The 17,122-nt window shown below is 44.0% G+C and overlaps 1 protein-coding gene across 1 annotated transcript in view; it reads left to right on the top strand.

The window, feature by feature from the left end:
- Positions 1-2,649: 2,649 nt before the first annotated feature.
- ap4m1 (adaptor related protein complex 4 subunit mu 1) overlaps positions 2,650-17,122 on the top strand; it is a 62,037-nt gene continuing 47,564 nt past the window's right edge. The window contains exons 1-4 of the mRNA XM_083640349.1: positions 2,650-2,879; positions 8,252-8,313; positions 9,377-9,462; positions 16,301-16,407. Of these exons, the coding sequence (XP_083496475.1) occupies positions 8,256-8,313; positions 9,377-9,462; positions 16,301-16,407 (251 nt within the window). The 5' untranslated portion in view covers positions 2,650-2,879; positions 8,252-8,255. The remainder of the gene's footprint in view (positions 2,880-8,251; positions 8,314-9,376; positions 9,463-16,300; positions 16,408-17,122) is intronic.

The following is a 17,122-nucleotide window of genomic DNA, read 5'->3' as shown; positions in this document are numbered from 1 at the left end:
ACTGCATAACACACACACACGCACGCACGCGCACACACACACACACACACACACACACACACACACACACACACACACACACACACACACACACACACACACACACACACACACACACACAGGTTTTCAATGGAAACTCAGTGAAGGGGCTCACTCAGGCTGAGTCTACACTCAGTATCAACATTATGTTAGTTAGCTGCTAGCAGTATCAGTTGAGTTTGCATTGCGCCTGCGCTGAAGGAGGAACGAGGAGACAAGCTGACGATCCACACAACTGATACGAGACAGAGAAGCTGAAATTAAATATGAAGTTTTATGTCAAGAGATAGGTTAGGTTAAGTTTATTTGATATGGACATCACAGAGCATTGGAGATGTAGCTTTAACACGTGTGTGCACAACAACCAGATACACAGTGTTAAGTGTTTATAGCGGAACGCTATAAACAAGAGATGTGGGTAACACTCGGACGGAAACTGATGCTGCTACAACTTCTTCTGTTTGGTTTAACGGCGGTTGGCATCCAAATAGTCTCACGTAGTCAGACCAGACCCACCGTCGACGTCAGCAAGCTTACATCTACGGCTGACTGCGAGACTATTTGCAATACCGCCTCTTCTTCTTCTTCTTCTTCTTCTTCTTCTTCTTCTTCTTCTTCTTCTTCTTCTTCTTCTTCTTCTTCTTCTTCTTCTTCTTCTTCTTCTTCTTCTTCTTCTTCTTCTTCTTCTTCTATGGAATTGATTGGCGGTTGGCATCCTTAAATGGTGCATTACCGCCACCTGCTGCTACCACTAAGTTGACCACTTCCGGAAGCAGAGCAATGCTCTGTTAGGCCCCCTGTCTCTGTCGGATGCCGCCTGCTGGCTGGAGGTCCAACTGCAAAACTGAACATCCAGCACAACCGCAGAAAGCACACAAAGAAAACAGAAAGACCACAATGGAGAAAATTCAGACAGGCTGGGCAGAAGAGCTGGGTTTTGAGATATCTGAAGAGACTTGGGTTAGGGCTTTACATAGAGTAAACAACACAACCACATGTGCTCGCCTGAGCTTGATACAGTTCAAAGTCTTACACCATGTGTAAGGCCAGACTCTCTAAAATGTATGCTAATATTAATGATAAATGTGACCGTTGTCATATTGCAAAGGCAGATCTAGCACACATGTTCTGGCACTGCCCTAAACTAGCAGGATTTTGGGCTGCAGTATTTGGAACCAGGGGCGTAGGCAGAAATTCAATTATGGGTGGGCCTGGATAAAATTGGGTGGGCCTGGATAAAATTGGTGGGGCAATTGCATGATGAAATTTTGCACGCGAAGCGTGCAAAATTCCTAGATGTCATGAAGTCGTCATGCATTAGACTCTGGAGATGATGTGCCCTGCGTTTTTAAGCTACAAAACCATTAGCTAGCAAGGCAGCAGCAAGTTTGCCTCTAGAAAACAAACAATTAAAAAAAAAAAAAAAAAATGGGTGGGCCAGGGCAAGAAGTGGGTGGGCCTGTGCCTACCCAGGCCCACCTGTAGAAACGCCCCTGTTTGGAACCCTGTCTGATGCGTTTCATATCGATCTTCATCCTCAAGCTGAATTGGCCATTTTCGGGGTATCAAATGATGACACATCTCTGACAAAGAGTAAAAAAGACGCAGTTGCTTTTGCCTCCCTAATAGTTAGGAGAAGGATTTTATTAGATTGGAAATCTGCTGAACCACCCAAAGCATCTGTCTGGCTCAGTGACTTGACAGTGATGCTTTTCCTCAGGCTGGAAAAGATAAAGTATTCCAATAAGGGATCAACCAAAAGATTCCACTTACCCTGGGACCCTCTTATATCCCACTTAAAAAGATTAAAAACTCTTCCCTTAAATTGAACACTATAGTTGTTGCTTTTCTCTTCTTTTTTGTTTTCTTTTTTCTGTTTGTTTTATCCATCTCTTGTTGAATGGGTGTCATGATGATCTGAGGATGTCTAAATACTTTGACAGATTGCAGCTATACATGTATAGACGAACATCCATACTGATGCCTCTGTCAGCCAATAATGTTGGTATGTAGATAGCATGTATCCCGGATCTCGATAAATATAGCAACAGAGCTCGGTCTCATGATGTAAGCGGAGAATCAGAACCTTGATGTTCTTTGCAACCCTGTAATCTTTGTTGTTTTTTGTTTGTTTTTAATTGTCGCTGTCATTGTTGTTTTTGTTGCTGTTGTTGGTTCTCTATCTTCCTCTCTCTCTAGTACACCTACCTCTACTATTTCATGTGTAACTGAGAGAGCCTGCTAACTACACTTCAGTATTAGTTTGTTTTTGTCGTGGTGGTTTTGTTTGTCAGTTTATTTTTATCAATCAAAAATATATACATATACTAATTATATATATATATATATATATATATATATATATATATATATATATATATATATATATATATATATATATATATATATATATATATATGAACTAACGTGGAGACATGAAATGTCTGTAACTTTGTAATGCCTGCGCCAGCACAGCAGGGGGCGCTGCGGGGCTTCCACTCCAGTTTGTAAACAACAAGTCTGTCAGGCAGCAGTTACAGACAGCCAAGCATCACTACACTATTACATTACTGGGATGTGACTGCTTTAACGTGGGGTGTCCTTAGTAGAAAGTGCTTTACATCTGTTATCATGGTTACTTTCAGTATGGATCCTAACAGCGTAACGTTGTGTAGTTAGTGTTAGTTGTTTAACGCTAGTTTGCTAGCTGGTTAGCCAGAGGAGCAGCTACTATCGTTAGCTGCAAAGTGTCAACATGAACTCGTCTTAAATAGATAACGAACTAAATAAAGTTGACAGTTAGGCAGCTTTGCCTCTGCGACAGCACGAGCCTTCAGCAGGTAAGTGAAGTAGTTAGTAAGTAACCAAGCCAAACTGCTAACGTTAACGAGCTGTCCATGTCTTCCCTTTACCACTAGCCAGGCGCTTCTCGCTCATACTATCGCCACCACATAACATTACTTACCTGAGCCAAAAACTTGAAGTGAACACCCTATATCCGATGCCTATCCTCTTCTAAATGGCGACAGATGTTGCATAACTTCCAACTTGTGGCATAAAATCCACTTAAAAGTCCTTAAAGTGTAACTAACCCCCAAAACACTTTTTTTCAGCTTTTAACCAATATATATGACTTTGGGGGTGATGTGTGAAGAATTCTGGTCAGAATTTCCACATTTGACACCAAACTGTTGCCATTTTACCATTTGTATCATTTTTCAGCAGCATATCTGGCATAAGCGCCCTCTAAGGGTCGAACACTGCTTTTTTTTTTCTCTCTCAAATGAATGGGATATTTGGTACAACCTGACGTCAGGTTGTCCCCAAAGACTATGGGATTTCAAGATAGTTACTCCACTACTCCCCCTGTACCCTTTCGGCTCCTCACAACTCAGTGCACTTAGCAGCAGCATCATATCTCTCTCCCACTTTCCCCATGCAGATCCCCCCCCCCCCCCCTCTCTCTCTCTCTCTCTCTCTCTCTCTCTCTCTCTCACTCACTCTGCTGCTTGTAGGGAGCCGATCTCTCTCTCTCTCTCTCTCTCTCCCCCTCTGCCTGTCAGCAGAGCGACTAGCGACTGGGGACTGGGGACTGGGGGGGGGTGCAGCACAGCACACTCTCTCTCGCCCAGCATCAAAGTGAGAGCCTCACTTTCATCCTTCCGCAAACAAATCTTATCGCAGTATAGCGCACATGTAAAATATAACGCTATACTACGACGTGACAACGTGACAAAGCTGGTCTAAACACATCGGCTACTGTAATATCGTCACTGTGTACAAGCAACGGGGGGGGGGTTGACTCGCTGTGTGTGTGTTTTGCTGTCTGGAGCACTTTCTCCAGTGCTCTCTGTGCACAGTCTGACATTTCCGCGGCTATCAGTCCGACTTGGAAGCACTTTCTCTCGGCCAGTCAAACGGGAGAGTCTGCTCGCTCATGCACCCGCAGCAGCAGCAGCACACAGCAGCAGTGAGAGGCGGGGGCTTTCAACAGTCTGACATTTCAGCAAACAAATCTCGTCGCAGTTTAGCGGGAATGTAAGGTATAACGCTATACTACGACGTGACAACGTGACAAAGCTTCTCTAAACATATCGGCTAATATAATATCATCACTGTGTACAAGCAACGCCAACTTCTCAGGAAATGAAAGTCAGCAGAGCAGAGCAACTGGCTCTGTCTGTGTGTGTGTGCTCCGAGGAGGAGACGAGCTCTGTCCTGCTCTGCCTGCGCAGAGGTGTTGTAACTTTCAACAAGAATCACGAAAAGCCCCAAAACGCAAATTAAAAGTTTAGACAAGCCACGCACACACACATGGGACAAAAATAATTAAATTTCTAGTTCGCCACTGAATGGCCAAATTGATATAACTATCAACCATTTTTAGCAACACTCTTTCCATACATGCCACCAGCGTTGGCTAGTTGTTGATATTTATAAAGATATTGCCCCTCTCAAAAAAATTATTTTTGAGGCGGTAGGCAAACTGTAATGGCGTCAATTTCCGAAAAAAAATCTTGACTTGAACACAGCCAAAGAGTTTAGTATAGACAAGAGCATATGTCATTTCTTGGTTTTTTCCATAGGTATTTTCAAATCACTGTTCTGATACATATCTAGGGGGTTAGTCCCCCTTTAAAGTCGTAGCAATTACGGTAGTAATAATAACAAGATTGAACAATGGTATGATAAAGAAAGGGAGAAAAGGGGGGATCGAATGTGGGGGAGGAGAGAACAGGGAAGGGAGGAGATGGGGAGGGAATGTGGTTGAGGGGAGAGCAGGGAAAGGGAGGAGGTGGGGGGGAGCAAGGGAGGGAGAGCGGAGGGAATGTGGGGGAGGAGAGATCAGGAAAAGGGAGGAGGTGGGGAGGGAGAGCGGGGGTATGTAGGGGAGGAGAGAGCAGGGAATGGGAGGAGGTGGGGAGGGAATGGGAAATGTGGGGGAGGAGAGAGCAAGGAAAGGGAGGAGGTGGGGAGCAAGGGAGGGAGAGCGGGGGGATGTGGGGAAGGAGGGAGCAGGAGGAGGTGGGGAGGGGACAGGGAAAGTGGGGTAGGAGAGAGCAGGGAAAGGGAGGAGGTGGGGAGCAGGGAATGTGGGGGAGGAGAGAGCAGGGAAAGTGAGGAGGTGGGGTGGGAGCAGGGGAAGGGGGAAGAGAAGAACAGAACAAATAGAATATACTGTGGCTAGGCGATATGGTCATGAATAGTCACAGGGGACAGTAAAATTTAACAGACAGGTTATGTACGGTAATTACTTATCAGGCGAAAAGACCCAATGAATAAGCAAGAAATGAATTGACATTTATCGCCCAGCCCCAGGTAGTAACGGCACACTGGAACTAGCAGCAGGGACAATCTGACTACTCTAGCTAGGGATGTTCATCAATAATCGAAAATCGATAATTGATCGTTGATTCGATCATGTGGAATTTTTATTGATTTTTTATATTTTTTTTTAATCAAATCAAATAGGCCTAAATGTGCTGAAACTACAGTATAAGATTGGATTTCACTACGTGGTCGCAACCAGGTGAGGGCACAATGGGACCATTGAATGGGACTATGAGGCAACTGAACAGAACACCTCTGGGTGGGGCTATGGGCGTGGTCTCACTGGGCTTTCTGCGCTGAGAACAGCAACAGCACATTGTCAGCACTCAGCCAGACGAGGAAATTAAGCGAGCGAAGCAAAGTTTTGTTTGGGACCATTTCGAGTTAAAAGACGACATTGTTCATTGCAAGAACTGTGATGCCGTTTATAAGTACAACACGGCTAGACGCCAATGATTCACCACTTGAACAGCGTACATCCGAGCCTGATTAACGAGGAAGGCGCCTCGTCCTCGGCCGGCACCACCTCACCCGTCTGCAACCTCATCGAGACTTGATCAATGTGATTGAGCCAGCTATACTATGCGCTTCCCTCACGGAGCACCATTACCAGGCGGATTGAAAAGCGCTTCATAGCGCTTCGCACATAGGCATTTTGTAAAATAAAGAATAAATAAAGAATAATAAAAAAATATATATAAAAAAAATATTATTATTAACACATTGAGTGCCAGCCATTTTTTCATCCTGTAGGTAAGTTGTGCCAGGTTTTTTTTTGAGGATTCTGGCTCATTTTACAAGAGCCGAGGATTATTTTCTGTTAAGAATTCATGAACACCAATCATCTAAAAATAACTAATAGAATGTGTGCTTTCTCTGTCTAAAAGAGTTAGTTTGTAGAGTTAGTAGTTATGTAGATATTAGCCGTTGAGTACAGCATGGTTTCAGCGTCTGGAAATTTATTCAGAGATAAATGGCTTTTTGTGAAATTCGATAGAACAGTCACTTTAACCATTCATTTTTGGCATCAGTAAGACCGTCAGACATTCTAAACAATAGTTTTGAACAGTAATTTCCTCCATAACAACAGGAAACACCCCTCTCATTCAAACTCCTCCCTCCGTGTGTCTTTTCCTCCTTCCTCCTGGCTCTACAGCGGGCGTGTCAGAAGCGCGTTGCTGCTGCCTGCCTGCCTGCCTGCGTGCCTGCCTGCCTGCTTGCCTGCGTGCGGACGCTCCTTGTGCGAGTCAAGATGGGCCGGGGAATGCGTGGGCGATGGGCAGATGTTGATTCTGGCCTTTCTGAGGTGTTTCAAAGTGTGTTTCACCTATAATCTATTTTGCAAATCGCTCTCCGCTCTCTGTGTGCTGCTGCCTGCGCGGCCGCTCTCGGGCAAGACAAGTCTGGAATGGATTACTGTAAAATCGCCTCGCCATTTCCTTGAATGGCTTGCTCCCGCGGCAGTTTTTTCTTTGATTTCGCTCGTCTGGGGGAGCACTGTCAACACTTAGTGGGTCGGTAAAATAGATTATACACATTCTCTTGCTCCAATAGTGATCTCGAAGATGTAAAAGTTGTTGATTGATGTCCCACCGTCAAAAAAAAAAAATGTTTATGTAAGACGAGATATCTCGGCTCTGGCACTCAAGCGTTGGATTATGTAAGACGAGATATCTCGGGTATGGCACTTAACGTGTTAACTCATTGAGTGCCAATGACGACTTTAGTCGTCAATTCGGATAGTAACGTTGAGTGCCAATGACGACTAAAGTCGTCAATTGCCTTTTTTGACGGTGGGACGTGGATCAAAGCCAGATCCATCTCCTGTAAAATTTTGGGGCATGTTGAATGTGTATAACCTATTTTACCGACCCATTAGGTGGCGACAGTGCTCTCCAGATTAGAGAAAGGCGAGGAAAAAAGAGAGAAGAAGTCATGAGGAAACGGAAATCGCATCGATATGCATGAAGCATAACATTAGCTGTGCCTGTGAACAGCAGTCAATCTGCTGCCACAATTGAGCCCCTCCGTCTCCGCTGCGATAGCCCCTCCATATGATTTAGTTGCCGACACCAGCGTCTTTCTGAAAAGTTACATTATTCTCAGCTGGGAGCCGGCGACACGCTGTGAAAAAGCGGGGGGATGCAGCGCACTTTTCAGTGCAGACAGAGCAAACGCAGCAGAGCCCCAGAGACACTCCCACGGAGGAGGAGGAGGGGGGTGGGGCACGCAGGGCAGTATACAACCATTGACAGTAAACACAGACCCAGACAGCAGCAGGCTCGATAGACAGAGAGACAGGCAAACAAGCTAGAATATCTGATGCCCACCAGCAGTAAATCAAGACCAGCAAGAAGGTGTAGGGTCTGCGCACGCAGGGGCCAGCGCTGCTGGTTGCAGCTAAAAAATATTATTTGGCCAAACAAAATTCCTTTGTTTTCACTGTTTTATTGAAGGAAATTATTTTTGAGGTGTCATTACATCAGAAAATATTAGCTTCAGAGTCAATGATGTGCTTGAAATGCTTAATTTCACAAAAGGCGGAATATCTCAGCTTCTAAATTGAAACGGAAAATGATATCAATAAACTTTTTTTTGCAGATGATAGAAGAGAGTCTCATCGTTCTTTGTGCGTGTTCGGTGTTTACATAGTAATATCACACAATATTCTGTGGGCCTCGAGAAATCACTGAAAACGCTCTGAAACTCTGGCACTGGGAGCGTCCGTTCTCCAAAAGTGGCTGGCACTCAATGAGTTAATATTATCGATAATATAGATTTATTTGATTGATTGATTGATTAATTGATTGATCATGGTTGACGAATCTGTAACCCCTCCTCTGTCTGTCTCTGTCTCTCTCTCTCTCTCTCTGTCTCCCAGCAGGATGATTTATCAGATTTTCATCTTGTCCTCCAAGGGCGATCACCTCATCTATAAAGATTGTATCCTATCTCCGCCTGCGCACACACACTCGCATGCACGCACGCACACACACACGCACGCATGCACGCACACACTCCAGACTTATTCAAACTCAAACAGTAAATGTCCATTAGTTATCTTCGTGTCTCAGTTTGTCTCTTACTTAAAACTAATAATAATTATTCGTATCATTAATGAGTGTCTGCTAAAGGAACACGTCAGCATTTTCTGAGATTCGCCTATTTGCCATCTTCCCGATATAGTAAGACGAGAAGATAGATGCCCTTCTTTAGCTAGCACAATGAATGGTAGCCATTTGTACTGGGGGGTGCTTCCATACTGCTCACCTGGCGTACTCCAAGTCTCCACAAGCCCTGAGATGTCAAGTTGACTTGAAAATACATCATTTACACCCTGTTTTAGCTTAAATCTTCACTGTAGCCAGGTGCTGCACGATGGTGGCCGGTGCATACTGTAGCCTGCTATTTTTCTACTACACGCACAGAGAAGAGAAGTAGCCTGGGTAAACCCAGCCTCCACGTGACCTCTATCTGACTGATAGCACATGGATAGAGGTCACGTGGAGGCTGGGTTTACCCAGGCTAGAAGCGAAGGGCATCTATCTTCTTGTCTTACTATCGGGAAGATGGCAAATAGGCAAATCTCCTAAAAAGTTGGTGTGTTCTTTTAAAGAGCATGGCACACCAATCAAACATTATCCAACAGCTGAATAATGTTTGCAGTTGTTGGATAAAGTTTGATTGGTGTGCCATGGGCTAAACACAGACAAACAAGGATTGACCATGTGGAATCTGACCAAACATCTCCAAACAAGGACAGACAGCCATGACACACCAAACAAACATCTGTCTGTTGTAGAACGTTTGATTGGTGTGCCGTGGGCTTTAGATGGAGAAGTGACTGAGAAAATCAGATGACACCTCACTGTACTGCACTGTGTAGTTTCTCTGCCACCAGGCACCACCCAAGCCATCCCAGAGGGGATCCAGGGGATCCGCTCTGGGATCGTCTGGCTGGGTCTAAGAACTTGCTGCTTGTTGTTGGTCTGAACCTGATCTCCAGTCCGGGGGGAAGGCCGGAGCGATGCTGTCTCCGTTTTCTACCAGAAAGTGACGGCACTGACCGGGGACCAGCCACCCGTCGTCATGGTAACAAACACTGTGTGTGTGTGTTTGTGTGTGTGTGTGTGTCTGTGTGTGTGTGTGTGTGTGTGTGTGTCTGTGTGTGTGTGTGTGTGTGCGTGCATGCATGCGCGTGTGCGTGCGTGTGTGTGTGTCAGTATTAGGGATGTAACGATACAATTCATGATACTGGGTTCTCAATATTTCTCAACGATTTGAGGCGTCGTATATTTGTATTTGTCTCGCAAAGTACTGTTACATTCTTAGTATGTTGGATTTCCAGGATGTTGTGGGCCGGGCTTAATGCAAAGAGGGGCCAATCAAAAGTGTAAACCAATGGGAGGTCAGTTTGAGAGAGACATTCAATTTGATTGGATGGGAGGGGCTGAGGGGGCGGGAGTTTTATTTCTTCAACTGTGATGTCATCATTATTAAAGACACTTGTTTTACAGGAAGGCAAAGGGGTTTTGATAAGAAATAATATAAACTACATTGCTGTCATTTGTTTTGGCAGAAATTGTCAAATATACGTATGAATTGTGAAAATATTTTTTTAACACATTGAGTGCCAGCCATTTTTTCAATCCTGTAGGTAAGTTGTGCCAGGTTTTTTTTTGAGGATTCTGGCTCATTTTACAAGAGCCGAGGATTATTTTCTGTTAAGAATTCGTGAACACCAATCATCTAAAAATAACTAATAGAATGTGTGCTTTCTCTGTCTAAAAGAGTTAGTTTGCAGAGTTAGTAGTTATGTAGATATTAGCCGTTGAGTACAGCATGGTTTCAGAGATTTTCAGAGAGTTTGGAGATAAATGGATTTTTAGAACCACCTCACGTGCCTGTGATTATGGGTGCCCTTGTCTCCCACTCTGTGCGCTCTCTCTCTCTCTCTCTCTCTCTCTCTCTCTCTCTCTCTCTCTCTCTCTCCTCTCTCTCTCTCTCTCTCTCTCTCTCTCTCTCTCTCTCTCTCTCTCTCTCTCTCTCTCTCTCTCTCTCTCTCTCTCTCTCTCTCTCTCTCTCTAGAGAGAGAGAGAGAGAGAGAGAGAGAGAGAGAGAGAGAGAGGAGAGAGAGAGAGGGAGAGAGCGAGAGGGAGAGTTGCTTCAACTCCTCCCTCCGTGGGCGTTCTTCTTGGCTGCAGCGGCCGTCACAAGCTTGTCACCAGTCTCAGTGCTTTGCTGCTGTCCTGTGCCTGTGGCTGCGCGGCCGCTGTTTGAGGAAGTCGGGATGCTCGCTCGCTTCTTGGAGTTTTGGTTGAGAGAAGCTTTTGCGATTCTGGTCATATTTATGCTGCGTGTTTCAAAGTGTGTTCCACCTGTAATCTATTATGTAAATTTGCAATCCCGCATCGCCAGCAATCAGCGCGAAAACGAAAGCGTTTTCCCCCATCCATTTTCATGAGAATGGCTGGGGTGAGAATGGCGTGACAAGTTAAAAAAATGCTTGCCTTCCTCTAGTCAGGAGAGCACTGTCGCCACTTAGTGGTCGGTAAAATAGATTATACACATTCTCTTGCTCCAATAGTGAACTTGAAGATGTAAAAGGGGTTGATTGATGTCCCACCGTCAAAAAAAAAAAATGTTTATGTAAGACGAGATATCTCGGCTTTGGCACTCAAGCGTTGGATTATGTAAGACGAGATATCTCGGCTATGGCACTCAACGTGTTAAAGGGGCTTTAAGTTGAGTTTTATCGCCCTCTATTGGCGTTCAGGAGGAACTGCAACAATGTGAACAAATCTCTAAATGATCAAAATATTCAACTCCCATTTTCCCAAAGTAGTAATAACTAGAACGGGCTAAATTTCCTAAATAAAATTTAATTGTGCTTGCTGCCCTTGCGACGCCCCGCCCTCCTTTCATCCAGTATAAATACAGCCCCAATCGGCAATGTGTATCTTGGACGTCTCTAGGCGGTTGCGAGGGTGTACCAACTGGTTGCTAGGGTGTTTTCGGTGGATCCCTAGGATGTTTGTAGATATTTGCTAGGGTGTACTAAGTAGTTGTGGGCGGGAATGGGTGGGCCTATGTGAGTAGATGCGGGAGGAGCCAAGAAAACCAGGGAAAAAATAATTTTGATCGTAGAAGTTACGGTTCCAAAGTTATAGACCAAAACATAGAGGGCAGCTATAGCGCCACCGTGAGGTAAATCGGTATCATTTCTTTAGGCCAGTGTTGAAGACTACTCTATGAACCTATGTACCCAATTTGGGAACACTCGCTCTTATGGTTTGTGAGATACGGGTACTTAATGTTGCTATAGCGCCCCCTATAGGTGAAATGACACAGTTTTATTTTTATCAGCTCAGAGTATATATGTGCATACCTGGACCAAGTTTGGTTCCCATTGGACAATGTGGTCCGGAGTTATGGAGGTTTTTGTGAAATAGGCCCCACCCACAAAACGATTATATCGCAACGGTGTGGTCTTTCCAAAAAACGTGTGATAAGTCTTGGGCAGGACAGTCCACTGTTGTGTGATGTGGTTTGGTAAACCCTAACCCTTTAGCGGAAAAAATGCTTTTCGACTCTTTTGATTGTAGATCCTACAGTTCAAAAGTTATGGAGTAATAATCACTTCCTTCGGTAAGCTGTCCGGATATACAATTAATTGGACAAAGAGTGACTTTATGCCTCTCTCTGATGTCTTCACCCCCGGCTTCTTGGAAAACCTCCTATTCAAATTGGCTAAAGACCGTCTCACTTATCTTGGCCTGACCAAACCCAGAGATCCTAAATTAATACTTAAAGGAGGACTTACCCCCTAGATATGTATCAGAACAGTGATTTGAAAATACCTATGGAAAAAACCAAGAAATGACATATACTCTTGTCTATACTAGACTCTTTGGCTGTGTTCAAGTCAAGATTTTTTTTTGGAAATCGACGCCATTACAGTTTGCCTATTGCCTCAAAAATAATTTATTTGAGAGGGGCAATATCTTTATAAATATCAACAACTAGCCAACGCTGGTGGCCTGTTTGGAAACAGCTTTGCTCAAAATGGTTTTAAGTTATATCAATTTGGTAATTCAGTGGCGAACTAGAAATTTAATTATTTTTCTGCATGTATCTCTATGGAAACTACTCAAACTACGTTACGAGAGCAAAGTGACGTGGGCTCGTTACAGCAGCACACCGCACAATATGACAAACCCCCCGGTCTGGGGTAACACAATGCGAGATTTCTCTACGTCATTCCCTCGTCCAAGTTGCCATATAGTCCCTTTTTCATTTTAGTTTGGGGGCTTTTCGTGATTCTTGTTAAAAGTTGTGCAAAAGTTTTCCTCTCAGCGCAGTGCAGGCTGCGCCTCCTCCCTCCTGCCAGACCCCGGCTGGCGAAACAGCCTCCTGCATGGGGCGTTCTGTAACCTCACGGAGCAACAAACAAACACAGACAGAAATAGCTGGTGTGCGATTTTTCTGCTCAATACAGTCTGAGATTGGGTACAGGATTGAGGGAATCCCGCATCTGTTTGCGAAGGTGCGACTGGACAGGACGCTTTTCACAGACGGGCACAGGGCTACTCAGGGCACAGCTGCAGATCTCTCCTCCTCCTCCGCGCATTCAGTCTGTCCAAAATCAATACCGATATAATCTCAGTAGGAGGGATGCAGGGAAATATATGATAGCCGATGTGTTTAGAGAAGCTTTGTCACGTTGTCACGTCGTAGTATAGCGTTATATTTTACATGTGCGCTGCGATAAGATTTGTTTGCGGAAGGATGAAAGTGAGGCTCTCACTTTGATGCTGGGCTCTCGGAGCTGATTGCTGCAAACACACAATAAACCCCTCCCTCCCTCCGGGCAGTCAGTGCAGCAGCTCTGTGTCCCCAGCGAAAAGGGGCACAGAAGACCACCAGTCGTCCTTGAGAGGATTCCAGCATTCGTTGTCTCTCAACCTAATTATATGGAATTCTGGACAAAATCATATCTAGGCTATAAAAAATAAAAAATAAGATTTACATGAGACCAAATCTCATCATAGGGCCCCTTAGTATGAAAAAGGTTGGGAATGATTTACTTGCTGTGTCCTTCCTTTTATGATTATAGTGGCGTTTATTGATAGTATTGTGTTACATAGGAGTTGGTAGGAAAATAACAGGCGATTTTAATAAATTAACAGGTCAAGTGACATCATGGGAATAGGCTTGGAGTTGTGAGGAGCCGAAAGGGTACAGGGGGAGTAGGGGAGTAACTATCTTGAAATCCCATAGTCTTTGGGGACAACCTGACGTCAGGTTGTACCAAATATCCCATTCATTTGAGAAAAGAAAAAAAAGCAGCGTTCGACCCTTAGAGGGCGCTTATGCCAGGTATGCTGCTGAAAAATGATACAAATGGTAAAATGGCAACAGTTTGGTGTCAAATGTGGAAATTCTGACCAGAATTCTTCACACATCACCCCCAAAGTCATATATATTGGTTAAAAGCTGAAAAAAAGTGTTTTGGAGGTAAGTTCTCCTTTAAGTTGAACTTTGGTGAATTTGTTTTGACACTCAAGCAATGTATAGAAAATTGGAAAATCCTCCCTTTGTCCATGATTGGTCATAACTCATATAAACTCAGTCAAGATGGTTTCACTCCCCAAGTTCCTCTATTTGTGTCAAAACCTTCCTATTTTCCTCACATCTGCTTTCTTTAAAGAGCTGGACTCCATAATTATGTTTTACATCTGAAATTACAAGAACCAGAGAATTTCGAAAATTCATTTGCAAAAACCCAAATCTGAAGGCGGGCTGGCCCTGCCAGTGTTCAGACACTACTATTGGGCTGCTAATCTTAGGGCTTTGATGTTTTGGTGGCAGGGGACATCCCCGGCAATCTAATTCTCGGGGCTCCCCTGTGGCTGAAAATGGAGGCGAGCTCTATTGTGAACTCCTCTCTCCCAGTTATGTTATTTTCTAAGGTAGAGCAGCATGGGACTTTACAACATTTAAGTTTTTTAAGTTTTGTTGTGAAAAATTCAGTCACAATTCTGAACCAAATTAGAGGTGTTCTGAGTCTATCTGATGTTTCTGTCCTCACACCAATTCATTCTTTTTCACCACCATGGTCACACAAAATCTATCATGCCTGGTGTGAGAAGGGGCTGGTTTCCATTAGGGACCTGTACATAGATGGTAATTTTGCATCCTTCGATCTTCTGAGTAGGAAATTTGAGTTGCCCAACACACACTGGCTTAGATACCTACAAGTCAGACACTACGTTAGATCCAAGATTCGGGATTTTGGGGCTCTCCCAAGTGAACATGTTTTTTTTAATGTTTTGTTAAGCCCCCCTCACTCTAGGCATCTTATTTCCAGATTTGTGTGTCTGTTTGATGACCACACCAGGGTCCCCATTGAGAGGATCAGAGAGGCGTGGCAGGAGGAGCTTGGTGTTGATTTGTCTGAAATTATATGGGACAGGAGTCTGTCTTTGGTCCAACTCTGCTCGGTTAATAGCAGACACCAGCTGATCCAATTTAAAGTCACTCATCGTCTTAATTATTCCAAGGCTAGACTGCACAAGATCTATCCTTCCGTCTCGCCGCTGTGTGTCAGGTGTTAGAGGGTACACTATCCCATGCTTTTTGTTTTTGTCCTTTACTTTCCGGATTCTGGGCCAAGCTATTTGACTGGTACTCTAAGGCCTACAAAGTAGCCCTTCAGCCAGAGGCAGAACTCGCCATCTTCGGCTGCTCAGAATCCGCCAAGAGACTTATTCTTAAGGAGTGGAAGTCCCCCTCTTCACCTTCCTTCCAGCTGTGGCTGACGGACATGATCTCGGTTATACATATGGAGAGACTCCGGTTTTTGAGGATCAATTCACTTAAGAAATTCTCTGAAGTCTGGGATCCGTTTCTGGCCTATTTGGACGAGGTTAGAGGTGCCTGATGACTCGCCTGGCTGACTCTTTATGGACCCCTTGCGCGGGATCCCACGCACATTTCTTGCAAGCACATTGACACTTTACGTGGCTGCTATCACTATGCATGCTGAAAAGTTGATATGTTTGTTTTTGTCTTTGTCTTTGTTTGAGCCTGTTCTGTTCTGTTTTGTTCTGAAAATTGTAAAATAAAATATAGAAAAAAAAAAGTTATGGACCAAAATGTAAAGAGGGCTGTTATAGCGCCACCTAGTGGTCAACTAGTGTAATTTCTCCACCCATAGTAAAAGGTGACTCTATGAACCTACCTACCAACTTTGGTAACGGCAGGCAGGCGCGGACTGCATAATCGGGCACGTCGGGCAAATGCCCGGTGGCCTGGCCTGCAAATTTATTTTATTTTTATTAATTTTTTTGGTGCCCGCAGTCAGCCCACTCACTGAACAGCAGGCTAGGCGCCGCCTACTGGTTTACTAGTGGTTTTATTACTTTATTAGTTAGTCTGAAGTAATAATTACACTTCAGGGTTAAAGTGGGTGCATCCCATTGTAAAATTGGACTCGGCCCAAATTGGGCTTCAAACGGCCAAAATTTGGTTGCACTTGCAACTTTGCGATTGTCTTTAATTATCTTCCTACTTCTTATCTCTGTATATTGAAGTTGCATACAGATACTAAGACAAATTCCTCGTATGTAACTTGCATACTGTGGCAATAAAAGTGATTCTGATTCTGATTCTAAAGCGTAGTGTGGACAACAGCGCACTGTTTGTGTGAGTGTGTTTTCTTCATCTTCTTCTGACAACCAGCTTGCAGGTGTTGAGTGTGTGTGTTAGAGATGGCAAATTAATTGATAGAAAATAAAATTATAGAAATCATGAGGGAATTTCTGCCCCTAGATCATGGTTTTTAGGGGCATTCTGAGCTTTCTTGAGGGCATTTTTGCCCTTGCCCCTGGCTAAATTCATATACTGATTAACTTGTGTGTTTCTGCAGACTCATCAGGACGTGCACTTCGTCCATGTCAGGCAGGGCGGGCTCTACTGGGTCGCCACCGCCGCCGCTGACTCCTCCCCCTTCACCCTCATCGACTTCCTCAACAGGTACCACCGACCACTCAGGATGGGCCACTCATTCATTACATCTGAGGACACTGATCAAGACTCACATTGATGTTGAAACCAATTGCTTTAAGAATCAGAATCAAATGTATTGTCATTGTACAAGTACAATGAAAATTAAAAGGCTTTACCTTAAAGTGCACAGTAGAGGACATACTGTACATACATACAACTCACTCAACATTTCATACGTGATATTGCACTTGTTTAGGTGAGTCAAACCAGAGTAAAAAAATTACCAATTTTAACCAAAACCAATTTTAAAAAAAACTAAGTATTGCACTGTCGGCAGGGGGGCTTAGTGCATGTTTGCATTCCACATGGTTAAGGCTTTAGGGAAGAAACTGTTCTTGAGTCTGTTTGTTCTGGCTCTGATGCATCTATAGCGTCTCCCTGAGGGCAGCAAGTCGAACAGCTGATGACTGAATTGTGAGATAGAAGGAATCTTCTGAGACATTCTAAAGTTCCAAATTTGAATTCCTCATTGTAAAAAAAACGTGATTTGATAGCAAGATCATCCATATCAGATTAGTCTACACAACTTTATTGCAGTTACAGTTTCCATAAGCTTCCAATCTGTAGCCACAAAAAATGGGCAATATTGTTTTTCTAGATTCATGATGCCCCATATCAAATTCTTTTTGGACTGCATTTGGCTACAAGTGTACCAAATTATATGCTTTTATCATAAAATGCA

Source organism: Poromitra crassiceps (genome assembly GCF_964638095.1).
Source record: "Poromitra crassiceps genome assembly, chromosome: 1".
NCBI classification, from domain to species: Eukaryota; Metazoa; Chordata; class Actinopteri; order Beryciformes; family Melamphaidae; genus Poromitra; species Poromitra crassiceps.
Note: the sequence above shows the minus strand (reverse complement) of the source record. Positions and strands in the feature narration are given on the sequence as shown.